A 14,159-nucleotide genomic window follows, 5' to 3' on the forward strand; every position below is an offset into this window, starting at 1 on the left:
CCAAAGCTGATAATTGTCAAGTTCCTGGCAAGTCATTTGAAAGGAGCTTTTTCGCAGGGCTCTGTCAAGCCCCGAACCGGTTTTGTGGGGGACAAGCGGTGGAAAAGGCAAGGGTGCCTCTGAGCATGTCGGCTGCTGAATGAGGACATTTCCAGCCTTGGCGTTGGATGGGGATAAAGCAGAGGGGCCAAACATGCACTTATAACAAACATGTTATAAGAAAAAACTGCTCCTTTTCCCTTATGGGGTACCCAAGAGCCCGTATAGAGTCTGTATGTAGGTTCCCTATCGGTAGGAGAAAATAACAGAGGCCAGAGAATATTGAGAAGCAAAGCAGCTAGTAAGCCTGACCTTTATTAAACTGTTGAAACAGGCCACCTGTAGCACAAGACCACCCCCTAATACATCATCACTGAAGGGGTGGTCTACAGCAGAAATCCGGTCTGCCAGATACCTGATAATGGTCACTGATTGCATTTACCTAGGCAGTCTGCTCATTCTTTTGTGATGGTAAATACTCAGTTCCTGAGCCCAGGTTACAGCCTCACCCTATTCATACACAGACATACCCTTAAGACAGGATTTGTGAGCACAGAGACAACGGGGGGGGGGGGTCGGGTCCCATTTCCTTGCTCACTGCAGAGGAATATTTGAGGTCAATTTGGGAGAGTAAAAATGGCTTCAGGATTGTTCTCCTGTTCTATTTCAGACACGTGGTTTATATACAGTACTTATGTATGTGCTTGCTTGGTACATTTATGAACCTTTATTTTATATCTTAGACCTTATAATTCTCATAACGGAACGTAAGAAGAGCCCACTGGATCAGAATCGATGATCTGTTGGCCTGATCCAGTAGGTCTGATCCAGCAGCCGAGTTCTTATATCCTTAATGTAGGAAAACATCCTCAGAGCTCCTTGAAGGTCTGCTGACACAAGGCCTATGGGGTACATAGAACCACACTGATTGTTCAGTCGTTAAGAATTGCTTCTAAAATGATAAATAAATACAAAGCGTCTTGAAATCACAAGCCCATATTTGGTTTCCTAGCAGGTGGAAAGGGGGCCAGAAATAAGTGCTTTCTGGTTTTCTGATTCTGAATGCATCCCAAGAGTTAAATTCCACATTGACTCATTTTTTCCTGTAACCTAAAGCCTTCTGTGTGTATTGACAAACCCCAGTCCCCACCCAGAGCTGCTCAGGAGAGATGCAGGCCTGAAACACTCCACTAAGCTGCCGCAGCTGGTCAGACTTGTTTGGTTTGCCTTCCTGTCAAGTATTGGAAGGAAAGGTCACTGGAGATAACATGTTCACCAGCCAGCCCTTCATTTCCTTCTTCCCCAGTATCGTAATTCTGCGCCCGCCATTATGATTTTTCAGTGTCAAGATTCTAGTCCTCATTTAAAAACTCAGTACTTCTGTCTTCTCCCTCATCTATTTCTTGTGACCTTTCTTGCTGCCTTTACTGGACACCAAAAGGCAGACTGTAGGGTATTTATCCGTTACGGGATTTACTTAAGGGGAATACACAGCTGTCAATACATGTGACTCGTAGACATGAGGACTCTATTATTATTATTATTATTATTATTATTATTATTATTATTATGCTCTTCGCCATAAGTTCCCAAGGCAGATTATGGCAATTTAAAAAGACGATGTTAAATTCAGTTTAAAACCAGAGAAATGGGTTTAATTGCTTCCCATTTAACTCAACAGGGTTTGCCTCATGTTAAAACATTCCTGTTTCCCCCCCATCAGTTTCACACAGGAAGACCTCAGAGCAGAAACACTGAACTTTGGTGTCCCAGAGAAAGAATATCAGAGAATGAGCCCTGGATTAATAAATAGCTCAGCACTTTGCTCTCCACAGTGTTAATCTTCCTCTGGAAAGCCCAAAGGTTGATGATATTGGTGGACAACCTCGTGTTTTTCAACCATGTGAAGCATGATTCATTGCCATTCAGGCCAGCCAAGACATAGCTTCCCACTGACTCCTGGTGCATACCTCAGATATTGCCAATATTCTTTATGCGAAGACAGCATTTGTGCTCACTTTTTTCTTTTGAATTTTGTTAACTCACGTATAACTGTACTCATTTTCTGAGCCTATTTTATAGTTTCGGTTTTTATCTTTGAGTTTCCATGTGTTTTTATAGCTGGTCTCTCTGTTATACATTATAAAATGACATTTTAAAAATCCTTTCCTCCCCTATTGTATATATCACATTAAAAGGAGCAATACGTATGAACATCTCTTATCAGTTCTACCTTCAAATTCACTGGGACTTTAAAGTTGACAGTGGGGGCGTTGGGGTTGGGCTACCCTCCAGAATGGCTGATGGAAGGACATTTAAATGCAGCAGAGTTCAGGCTCCATTATATTTTTGAGCAGAGAGCACATAAATATAGTTTATAGGGCTGACGGGCTTTATGCCTAGCTAATTCATGCAGTTAACCCTAACAATGTGTCTTCTGTTTGGCCTCTTATTCCAGCTGCTTCCAGTTGCTACGGATCTCCAGGTTGCGGCTGATGGGACTGGGGCATCTGGGGGGGGCACCAGGTTGGCAGAGGCTATAGAATAATATTCTGATTAGTAGAAGAAGGGGGAAGAGAGGGGGGATTAAAGGGCAAAAAGAAAGAACAGTCTAGAAGCTGTGGAACATTCTCCAGTTATCTCGTGTTGTTCAAAGTTCACTTCCAAGGATAAGCTGTGCTTCGGTACAAAAGTACTGTTCTCCCCTGCCCACCGCCTGGCGCTATCTTAATCAGGCATGCTTGCGTGGCGGTGACTCAGCAGAGCAAGGTTTCTGGGAGAGCAGCCCGTTTTGTGATTCAGGCTGGGCAAGGATACCAAACAGGCATCCAGGCAGCACGAAAGGCCTCTCTCGCTTGTGGGGGGTTGTGCAAAAGATCCCTCTGCAATCTTGTGTAACTCTCCGTTGCATTTCGACAGGGAGCCGTTCCCACTGGAGGATACTGGGCCCTGATCTGATTAGAGTCTGGTTGCTGAAGGAAGGAAGGCAGCATGGGAGGAGTCACGGTCTCTGGTCTGTTCAACTTCCTGCTTAGATTCATTATGACTACTCAAGTAAAAAATTGTCGGTGCTTAGACTATGAACTTGGAGACGAGGGTTCGAATCCCTGCTCAGCCATTAAGCTCTCACTGGGTGACCTTGGGCCAGCCATTGTCTTTCACAGCCTAATTTACCTTGTTGGCATGAGAGTAAACCGGGGACAGGGAGAACCATGTACAATGCCTTGAGCTCCTTGGAGGAAAACGTGGTATATAAATGTAACATATTGTTAACGGAAAAATCCGAGGACTCTCTTGGACAAAAAAACAAGGGCACCAGCCAGGAATACCAGAGCAAAACAGCAGCCAGTAGGCTTGGTCTTTATTGAAGACTGCCGCGACAGGACTCCCACCTGCCACCAGGTGAAACAAAATGGAAGCCCAGAACAAAAGAAGACCCCAACTTTTATTAGTTACTAATCCCCCAAACTACACCCCTAAAACTACATCACAACTACATCATGACTGATGAAGAAGACGCACTTGCTGGCGTCATTGTGTCATTGACACATCACAAAAAGGAGGGGTTGAGGGAGGAGTTGTGGAGGTAACCTGAGTGTCCTGTCACCTGGCTGGTTCCTCCTTTCCCCCTCCCCATGAGTCACTTCCAGGAGAAAAAGGGGAGCTGGCAGTTTGCTGCCCCTAGAGGGAAGATCTGATCATTGCCCTTTGTTCCAGTCCATGTTGAATCCACTCCCATAAGCAAGTCCTTTGTGTCCTTGATGGTCTTCTGTCTGGAACCATCAAGGTTGTCATGCCAACTGGGTAGGGCTCCTGTGTATGTGCTGGTATGGTTAAGGGATTATGGCTGTCCTGTATCAAACCATCCCCCTTTGATAGTCCTTCCTTCATGGAGTAAAATAAAAGTGGACTGGTGTAAATCCAATGTATGGTTGATTTACTATGAATTTATAACAGAAACGTCGCGTATGGTGTGTGTGTGTGTGTGTGTGTGTGGTGTTTGTACAAACTGAATGATTTGGGGGGGGGGAGTTTTCCTGCAACAATATAATTAAAGAAAAGCAGAAGCAGAGAAGTGCCTGGCTGCTGGATCAGTCCAAAGTGGGCCTAGTTATTCCAGCATCTTGTTTTCAAGGTGGTCAACCAGACGCCCCCGTAACTCCAAAACATCACACATACATCACAGAAGAAGGCAGTCTCCAACAGAAATACATCACAGGGGGCAGTTTCCAACAGAAATCCTGTCTGTCAGGATACCTGACAATGGTCACTGATTACTCCACCTGGGCAGCCTGGCCATTCCTTTTGAGATGCTAAATACTTAGTTCCTGAATCCAGGTCACCGACTCACCCTATTCATACACAAATATGCCCTGAAAACAGGATTTGTGAGCAAAGAGACAATGGGGAGACTTTCCCATTTCCTTCCTCACTGCAGAGGAATATTTGAGGTCATTGGAGAGTCAGAATGGCTTCAGGATTGCTCTCCTGTACTATTTCAGACACGTGGTTTATATACTTGTACATTTATGCACCATATATATATATATATATAGAGAGAGAGAGAGAGAGAGAGAGAGAGAGAGAGACCTTAGAATTCCTATAACAGTTGGATCGATGGTGGCTAAGGCTCACCTATCTAAGCTTCTTGGTTTCACAGAACTCTTCAGCAGGCCCTGTGGTGACCACTGTGTAACAAGATCGTTGTCGTATTCCCCCCCCCCCGCCCCCCAATATGTTGGTCCAAAGCCACCAGTCTCATTTTTATCTCATGGAAGCAAACTGTAGTGTTCAAATCAAATTTCTGTTTGGAGTCAAATCACTTTAACAACAAATCATTTCATTTTCAGATGTCAGCTGCTCTGTTCAGTCCCTCTGAAATCTCTCTATGTGTGTTCTACTGGAAATAGCTCACCACTGGAATTCTGATTTGACGAAGCAGACATTTGGGCCAGTGATCCAGACCTGTCCCAGATGGGCTTGTCTGAGCATGTTAAAGAGTTCGTCTCACAGGCAGCATTTCCAAGCTGTTAGGTCATCTGAACTCAGCTTTCAGCTGCTTAGAAAACAAATGCACAGCCCTGTGAGTTATGCCCAAGGGCCTGGAGAAAAAATGGTGATGGTAGCAAAATGTTAATATTTACCAGTCACTTCTAGAAATTAACCCATCCTTGCAGAGATTATACAAACCTGGGTGAATACCGACTAAAATGTTGGGCTGTATCCAACATTAGGCATACCCAGAGGAGACCCACAGACATAGGTCAATTAATTTCAATGGGTCTACTCTGACTATGGCTAACTAACACTGGATACAAACCATTTAAAAGTAACAGATTTATTTATTTTTTTGCAAGGAGAGCAAAACTGTCATCAGGAAGAGAACAACATAATCTAAAGCAAGGATGTTGTCATTTGTTCTGAAGGGAACACGAGCATTTCTGTGATCCATACAAGTTGGGTTATCGTGGATGAGGAATGTGATGCCAGTTCAAACGTTATCTGTCCTGTTTGAAGTCAAGAGACACAAACCAGGCAGATTATGCCGAGAAGCATCCCTGAAACACTCTTCCCCCTGCCACCCTCAATCTAGCTTTCTTTGTCTGAACAGCAAACAATGAAATTGGGTTGTTTCCTGAGAATTCTTTTAATTCCTTTTCTCAGAAAAACAACAGCACAACATACCCTTGGTTTCCCACTGTGCAGGCACTGTGTGTGTGTGTGTGTGTGTGTGTGTGTGTGTGTGTGTGTGTAAACTCTCCTAAATCAGCAGTGGCACACTCTGCATGCACCCTGATCATCACCTTGTGACTTGTGTACAAATCTATGCAAACACACACAGCCCTCTTTCCAAATAATAGATGCTTTCATAATGTTGCCTGGTGACCTAGTTCTTGCCTGTCCTCAGTTTTTCTGGGAAATCCAAATGCACTGAAAGGATCAAGGAGGTCATAAGATCTGGATTTATTTGTGGTTTTTGCCAGCCAAGCAACAATAGATATGTTGCCATCAGCTGGTACTCGTTAAGCACTGAGTCACCCAGAATTCTCAGGATAGCATTTAAAAGGAAACATGTTTCAAAGGCTTTCCAGGGTCAATGGTCTACATTCTGGAGTTACCCCATGATATGGCACAAGCTATGCCCGTAAACATGTTGTGGAACACAAACTGACCCAAGATTAACATATGGGTACCAGATTTTTTTCAATGAATCTGGGGACACTTTTTTTTTTGGAAGCAGAGTAGCAACAGGAATTCAGTAGTGGGGATGGTGAGGCAAAAGACCCTGGGCCCAAGCACACATGCATATTGTATAAAGGTGCAAAGCCCTTATTTCGCACCCTGTGAAACATAAATGCACAGAGTTTTTAAAAAACTAGGCAACAGTGCGCTGCCCGCCCGTGACTCCCGAGCCTTCCCTGATCTCCTGCCCCCTTTCCCCTTTGCTTTGATAGATCGGGGGAGGCTCGGGAGTCACAGGCGGGTGGCCATTGCCCAGGAGCGGGAACAAGGTGTGCGGTTTATCTGCCAGGCAAGGTGCAGAGCCCTTCTTAAGCCATATTTTAATTAACCATTTGTTTGTTTGTTTGTTTTTCCTATTACCTTTTACTGTAAATCATATTTGTCGTTAGCTGCCTTGAGCCCAGCCCTGGCTGGGGAGGGTGGGGTATAAACAAAATTTTAATAATAATAATAATATTTTGCACCCTGTGAAACATAAATGTGCAGAGTTTTTAAAAAAACTGGGCAAAGGCCGCCAACCCACAACTCCCGAGCCTCCCCCGATTAGTCAAAACAAAGGGGGAAGGGGGCAAGAGATATGTACCACCGAGTGTCCCCAGTTCCCCTTCAGTAGTGGCGGCAGCAGTGGCAGCCAGCAGCCCAGAGGCAGCCTTGTAGTGCAGTTGGCTCTGGAGCTGCTTGCTGTTGTGATGCCCACCATTTTTCCTCTCCGGAAGTCCCCATATGATGCGTTGCAAATCTGGGGACATTTCTGGGGACAAATTTGTCCAGGGACAGATTTGTGGAACTGGGGACATAAATAAAGTATAGTGTTTATTAGTGCCATCACCCCACCAGTTTCATAATGCATTCTGAAAGCTTCTAAGCAACACAGAACTCTTCCTCTGCTTGGATGTTCAGCAATTGTTTTAGATGGGTGGGAAACAGAATTCTAAGGCATTAAGAAAAGCTTATTTATCCCCATTTGCGCATTGCTTTGGTCATCAAAGAAAATGGAATATGTATTAGATCCTTGACATCTGTGAGATTCTCAGTGTTACATAGAAGTATGCTTTGATGAAGAAGCAATGCAAGTAGCATAGATCTGTCTGATTCAATGAGTTCATCCATATAAAAAGCTGAAGAATATATTTTTATTTATTCCCTTTTTGAGGGGGCAAGTGAAGTTTTTAAAACTCGTTTTTTAAACTCACCAAGACATTTTAAGCAAATTGTGGGTTGTTGTTTTTTTAAACTATGGGCAACCCAGAAATTGTGAAGGGGTTGCAGCAAATTCATTCTGTTTTTCTGGATTGATTGCTTCTGTCGACAGGTGTCGTTTGTACAGGTAGCAAGCTGGAATTACAGGTAAGACCTCTCCCTTACAGCAGGTGCTTTTTATCTCAGCTCATTACATACAGTGAAGATACAGGTAGTCTGACATCTGGCTGGTTGATAGGGGATCAAATACTTATTTCACTCATTCTAATGCGCATCAATCTCTGATTTTTGTCTTCTGGGTTTCTGGGGGTTTTTCCTGTTGTTATTCTGTCTCTCACAGCTACAATAAACCTACCATTAAAATTATGGACTGGTCATTTCTTTGTCAGAGGGCAAACGGGCAAATTTAGCAGGGGATCAAATACTTTCCCCCCTCACTGTATTCACAACGTTTTTACTACTGCTTTTCTTTTTATTTGTTTCTTTATTGCATTTTATTAATCTGAGGTCAGCTGCTATACAGTAGGTTTGTACAAGGAAAGTTGGGTTTTGGTAAAGGCTTTAAAAGCAAATAAATAATGAACACAACAAGCCAGCCATTTCAAACTTATTTTGTATCCAATCCTCTTAAAATATGTATCCACTCTGTTTTCTTCTTTTTATTTTTTTACAGGAAGTGCTACAGGAAATAACATGCATATGCTATTAAGTTGCAAAATTCAGGGTGCCTCTTGCCTGCTAATCCTAGGCAGGGGAAGAAGAGAGAAACTGGTTGTGTGACCCTGTTTCAAGGTACTCAACGAGATTCCCATCTGGCAGAACAAAGTATTAATTTCAGGCGAGCTCCGAAGAGGAAATGGCTTCAGGGACTGGAACATTGTTTCCTGTCGAAAGCCAAAAACAGAAAACACCAGCTTGAGTTTCAAATCCTGAGCCCTGTTTTCATCGCTACATAATAACTTGGGGGTGCGTTGAACCCAAGTAAGCAATATTTAGAGTAGACCCACTGAAATTGACAGACATGGCTAAATTCCCTCCATTGATTTCAGTGGGTCTACTTGTAGACCAACGGCTGGATGCTCCCTATGTAAAGACTGGGAAACCCAGCCAGATGGGCAGGATATAAATTAATAATAATAATAATAATAATAAAGACCGCTTTGCACAACTATTGTTTCGATGCCAGCAACTCCATTGACAAAAACATGGAACAGTTTGCAGCAAGGAGACAAACAGAATTGTCTCAAAGGAACAAGCACCTCATATGTGGCTAGATGGGTCAACACGATAAATAACTTAATACATTAATATGGGTTATCTTTTTAACATTTTCTATTAAGACTTTGGTGGATAACTCAGTATGGAAATATGTACCCCCACTTTTAAAATGTATGAGGGGAGAAGTTCTGCTGAGCACGAGTGACTCCATTTTACAAAGCCTGACTTACGGGGCATATTTTGGTGATACTATTTAAGTGTTTTTGTTCAACAGACCTGGCTTGCTGGTTACTGGTAATTCTTTTTTTTCCCCTGGGCTTTTTTATTTTCCTTTTTTGACCCTGCTTCCCCGTTCCTTCCAGTTTTGTTCACCGATGATAATGCTTGCAGAGCTCTTAATTTATTTCCCCTCCCCCCCTCAAATATTCTGCTTTGAGACTACCTCATAATGGAAAAAAATGAAATTTTTAAAAAATTGTATGACAAGAAACAAATAGATTTTAAAACATAGCGAGGTTATAATTGGCACCTCTCCTTCTGGGACTGAAGAAAAGGAAAGAAACGCCTCAGTTAATTACATAACCAATTTTTTTAAATGGTGAAGGTTTCTGAGGGGGAGCCAAATTTTCCCTCAAAGAGGAGGGGCCCCATTTGTGAGAGAATGAAAACATTATCTCTTCTCTATTGTTTTATATGTATTTTATATATTTTGTATGTATTTTGATTTTATTATCTTGATTTTTCAGTTTTAATATTAATTTTCCCTCAGGAGACCCCTCCCCCACCCACGAAGATGCCCATCCCCCACCAGCCTCCGTTCGCCGTCCCCCCCCGCCCTTCCTCCTCCGCATGCGCACAACAGCCCGCATTCACTTTCCTCCCACCCCACTTCTCGAAATCTGCTTCGCTGAAGCGGAGGGGCCTTAGCAACGAGGGTGACCTCACCCTGCACCAATCAGCGAAGACTTACTCATTAGAAACACACGGAGGAAAAACACCTCCCTTCCTTTCTCCAGATCCTTCCAGAGCTTTCCTACCCGAGAGCCAATCAGCGATCGCATGGTTCCTCCCTTCGCACCAATCGCCACCGAGCCTCCGATTTAATCCCGCCTCTCTCCAACGGCCCGTCGAAATTGCGCAGAGTCTCTTCACCTGCCTTTGTATATCCCTCCGCAGCTCACACAACTCGTTTTATCGCGTGTCGTAACAAGGAGACCACAACGACTTTCTCCGTTTTCCTTTTTCCTTCCTTTCAAGGAGCGGGGGACACACCGGGAAGGGAGAAGCGGCTCTCATTATCGTTTTGTCGCCGGACTATTTTGTTTAGCGGAAGGAGACTAGTACTCCGCCCAGGAGGAGGAGTGATAACTCACAGAGGTCTATAAATACCAGAGGGCGGAAGCGAAGCGGACATATTCGGCGCTGTCATTGACGAAAGGAGAGGCTGGAGAGAGTTTTGTCAACTGAAGCGACGGTCGGGATTCGTTTTTTCCTAGTTGAAGCGGTCGTAGCACATTGGTAAGACGGCGGAGAGGGTGGTTGGGAAAGGAGGCCGCCTTTCGAGCGACGTGGCGGCGCCTCCGGGGTGTGGCGTCACCGGCCTCCATTGTGGCGAGGCGCTGCCCGGCGACGTGGGGGGGGGCGGGGCGGAGGGGGCTCGGCGAGGGTCTTCCTGCGCAGCCCCGGCCAGAGGGGAGATGGGGTGGCTTCGTGGCGGGAGGCGCGCCTGAGGGGCGAGCGCGGCGCTTTCTGCGCCGGCGAGGTAAAAAGGAATAAACCGAGACCAGCCCTTCCCCCCCAATAAATTCATTTTTATTGTGCTGTAATGGAGGTCCTCACAAAGAAGCGGGCAAAAGCCGTGTCGTGGCGGTCGGGAAACGCGCGTTTTAAATGGGTGGGGAACCGTATAAGCGGGAGCTGACGCACATACTTAATACTGTATAGTAAAAATGCACCCGTGTATGAAGCACAAAGAAGCAAACTCGGTGCTATATTTTTTTAAAAACGGGGATGAGGAGAGTCGGTTGCCAGAAACCTACGGGGCTAATTTTAGGAGTCCTGGGTAGTTCTCCCGCCCACCTCCCCCCCCCAAAAAAGTGCAGTTCAAATCGTTCCGGGAAAGTGCGTCATAATTACAAAAGATTTGGCATGTGATGAGCTGGCGTTATACTGGTATTTGTAGCAATAAGCTGCCTTTGAGTCAGTTCTAATAAGGGGAAATGGGATGTAAAGTATTAAAGCAAAAAAGGGGGGGTGGCTTGGGAAAGCGCATGCGTAGTATGTATGTTTATGAGCAAAAGCATAGTGGGGGGGAAATAAGTGTGAGATCACTGAATTGGTTAAAAGGGGGCTTCAAAAGGTCATCCAGCTCAGCTCCTTGGTGGTTTTGTAGTAAGGGCCCCCCCCCCCCCCGCTTCTGACCTTGGTGCGTAGTATTTGAGGATATCAAATAGTGCTTAGCTTGACCAGGCTTGCCATTTTCGCCTCCTTTTTCTGCTTGTAGATGCATGGGAGACAATTCCATTGTATCTCTGTTAATTGCTGATACAATATGAAAAATGTTGGAAACTTACTTGACAGTATACTCATATTGGTTCTGATGGGTGTTAAAAACCTCACAGGCTTTTAGTGTTTCTGGTTATTGGATAACTTCTGCATTGCTGAAATGGGAAGGTGCTGAAGTATAATGAGATATTCATAATGTCTTATTATTGCAGATAAAAAATGCAGATCTTTGTCAAGACTCTGACTGGCAAGACCATCACCCTGGAGGTGGAGCCCAGCGACACCATTGAGAATGTGAAAGCTAAAATCCAGGACAAAGAAGGCATTCCCCCTGACCAGCAGAGGCTGATCTTCGCCGGAAAGCAGCTGGAAGATGGCCGCACCCTCTCTGACTACAACATCCAGAAAGAATCCACCCTCCATCTTGTGCTGCGTCTGAGAGGAGGTATGCAGATCTTTGTCAAGACTCTGACTGGCAAGACCATCACCCTGGAGGTGGAGCCCAGCGACACCATTGAGAACGTGAAAGCTAAGATCCAGGACAAAGAAGGCATTCCCCCTGACCAGCAGAGGCTGATCTTTGCTGGAAAGCAGCTGGAAGATGGCCGCACGCTGTCTGACTACAACATCCAGAAAGAATCCACCCTCCATCTTGTGCTGCGTCTGAGGGGCGGTATGCAGATCTTTGTCAAGACACTCACCGGGAAGACCATCACCCTGGAGGTGGAGCCCAGCGACACCATTGAGAACGTGAAGGCTAAAATCCAGGACAAAGAAGGCATTCCCCCTGACCAGCAGAGGCTGATCTTCGCCGGGAAGCAGCTGGAAGATGGCCGCACCCTCTCTGACTACAACATCCAGAAAGAATCCACCCTCCATCTTGTGCTGCGTCTGAGGGGCGGTATGCAGATCTTTGTCAAGACACTCACCGGGAAGACCATCACCCTGGAGGTGGAGCCCAGCGACACCATTGAGAACGTGAAAGCTAAAATCCAGGACAAAGAAGGCATTCCCCCTGACCAGCAGAGGCTGATCTTCGCCGGAAAGCAGCTGGAAGATGGCCGCACCCTCTCTGACTACAACATCCAGAAAGAATCTACCCTCCACCTTGTGCTGCGTCTGAGGGGCGGTATGCAGATCTTTGTCAAGACTCTGACTGGCAAGACCATCACCCTGGAGGTGGAGCCCAGTGACACCATTGAGAACGTGAAAGCTAAGATCCAGGACAAAGAAGGCATTCCCCCTGACCAGCAGAGGCTGATCTTTGCTGGAAAGCAGCTGGAAGATGGCCGCACCCTGTCTGACTACAACATCCAGAAAGAATCTACCCTCCACCTTGTGCTGCGTCTGAGAGGAGGTATGCAGATCTTTGTCAAGACACTCACCGGGAAGACCATCACTCTGGAAGTGGAGCCCAGTGACACCATTGAGAACGTGAAAGCTAAGATCCAGGACAAAGAAGGCATTCCCCCTGACCAGCAGAGGCTGATCTTTGCTGGAAAGCAGCTGGAAGATGGCCGTACCCTCTCTGACTACAACATCCAGAAAGAATCCACCCTCCACCTTGTGCTGCGTCTGAGAGGTGGCTTTTAGGTGTTAACGGAACTCTTTATTTGCAAGTTGCCAATAGCATTTGTTTGCACTGTAGCTGTTTAATGTCTTAATATTGTAAGGTAAATAAAAGTTTAAGTAACTGCTGGACTGTTGGTGTAAATGCTAAATAAAAGTTTTTGTTGCACATTACTTTGTAGTTCTCATGAATGATTAAGTATGGTGTTCAAGAATACTTTTCTCCCAGTTTTTTTACACTGTAGGTGTAACTGCAAGGTTCTGGGAAAGAAATCAAAGGTTTCATATAGCAAGAGATACCAAAATTAAGTGCAAGTTGACATGGATTCTGCAACTTAATCCTAAATAAACTGATACCAAACATGTCATGAGGTATAACTGCAATGATGGAAGTCACAGCACCAGACTTTTTGCCATGTTAAAACAGGTGTAAGCTTAGAATACAGAATATGAAACTTGGGAGTCTAGAGTGCTCAAACTGATTAAACTGTAGCTCCTACAACTGCCATGACTTCTGGCAATTATATTTTAGTCACCTTAGTGGCTTGAGCTTTCTACAATGCTGGCAAGGACAAAACTAGGGGCACAGCTTTTCTTTACTTTGGTGCCACTCAAATGTTCTGTTTATGCTTGGACGTTGCTTGTTTTCATCTTTATTTAAAGATGCAGAAAGAACAGAGTGATAAGTAACTGCGGAGGCTTTGATCTAAAATGGTATAATGTACCATTTAGCATTAAGGGCTTGCACATGCAATTGATAAGGTCCTTTAAAAATAGCTCCAGTAATAACACACCCCATACAGCAGTTCCCATCCTAAACAAATTTGGCTGCTCTGGTAGGTAATGCCTGCTGTGGTTAAAGACCCAACCATTCATAACACTTTTCTAGAGCATCATCTTGACACGGTATTTCAGGGTTCAACAATCCATTTTGGGTCGAGTATGCAGTTGTCACAATGGAGGGCACTCTGACAAACTTTGTGTGTGAAAATAGTCTACATCGCTAGGACTAGGACACCACAAGCTCTGCCTTATGCCAAATGTAAGTTAATACATACCCACAGCTCTATAAATAAAGGCTGTCTACTTCAATGGTTCTCTGCAGTGTCAGATGGAGGCCCAGGAGGATTCACAATTATGTCAGATGACTTGCTTGCCTTTTCTATTACACCACACAGGCAGAGTGGTGTCTGCAAACTCCTTGTCCCACCTCTGATGTCTCGCGTGTCATCATGGGGTGTGTGCACATGGCTTGGCCTAATTAGGTTCTCCCTTGCTGCTCTAGGTGACACAGGACATTTCCTTCAGTAGCCAAAGAGGCTAATGCTTGCTCAGTGGGAGGTGTACCTGTAGCACAATGCACTTGATAAAAGCAATGCTCAGTA

At 44.9% G+C, this 14,159-nt stretch overlaps 1 protein-coding gene and 1 long non-coding RNA gene across 4 annotated transcripts; one reads left to right on the plus strand and one right to left on the minus strand.

The window, feature by feature from the left end:
• Positions 1–7,946: 7,946 nt before the first annotated feature.
• LOC310750206 lies at positions 7,947–9,810 on the minus strand. 2 transcript variants are annotated; one of them, XR_014541962.1, is made up of 2 exons: positions 9,671–9,810; positions 7,947–8,366 (listed from the first exon to the last, which is right to left on the minus strand). It is a non-coding gene; the product is annotated as an uncharacterized lncRNA (long non-coding RNA). The 2 variants fall into 2 exon arrangements; XR_014541963.1 differs by lacking the exon at positions 9,671–9,810 and adding an exon at positions 8,931–9,560.
• A 71-nt stretch (positions 9,811–9,881) lies between these two features.
• On the plus strand, positions 9,882–12,948 carry UBC (ubiquitin C). Of its 2 annotated transcripts, none has more exons than XM_083587847.1 (2): positions 9,882–10,218; positions 11,418–12,948. In XM_083587847.1, exon 2 carries the CDS (start codon positions 11,425–11,427, stop codon positions 12,796–12,798), a length of 1,374 nt encoding a protein of 457 aa, XP_083443973.1. In that variant the 5' UTR covers positions 9,882–10,218; positions 11,418–11,424; the 3' UTR covers positions 12,799–12,948. The 2 variants fall into 2 exon arrangements, with proteins under 2 accessions (XP_083443973.1, XP_083443974.1); XM_083587848.1 differs by lacking the exon at positions 9,882–10,218 and adding an exon at positions 10,397–10,462.
• The last annotated feature ends 1,211 nt before the right edge of the window (positions 12,949–14,159 follow it).

This window comes from Podarcis filfolensis, assembly GCF_964270895.1.
Source record: "Podarcis filfolensis genome assembly, chromosome: 15".
Lineage (NCBI taxonomy): Eukaryota > Metazoa > Chordata > Lepidosauria > Squamata > Lacertidae > Podarcis > Podarcis filfolensis.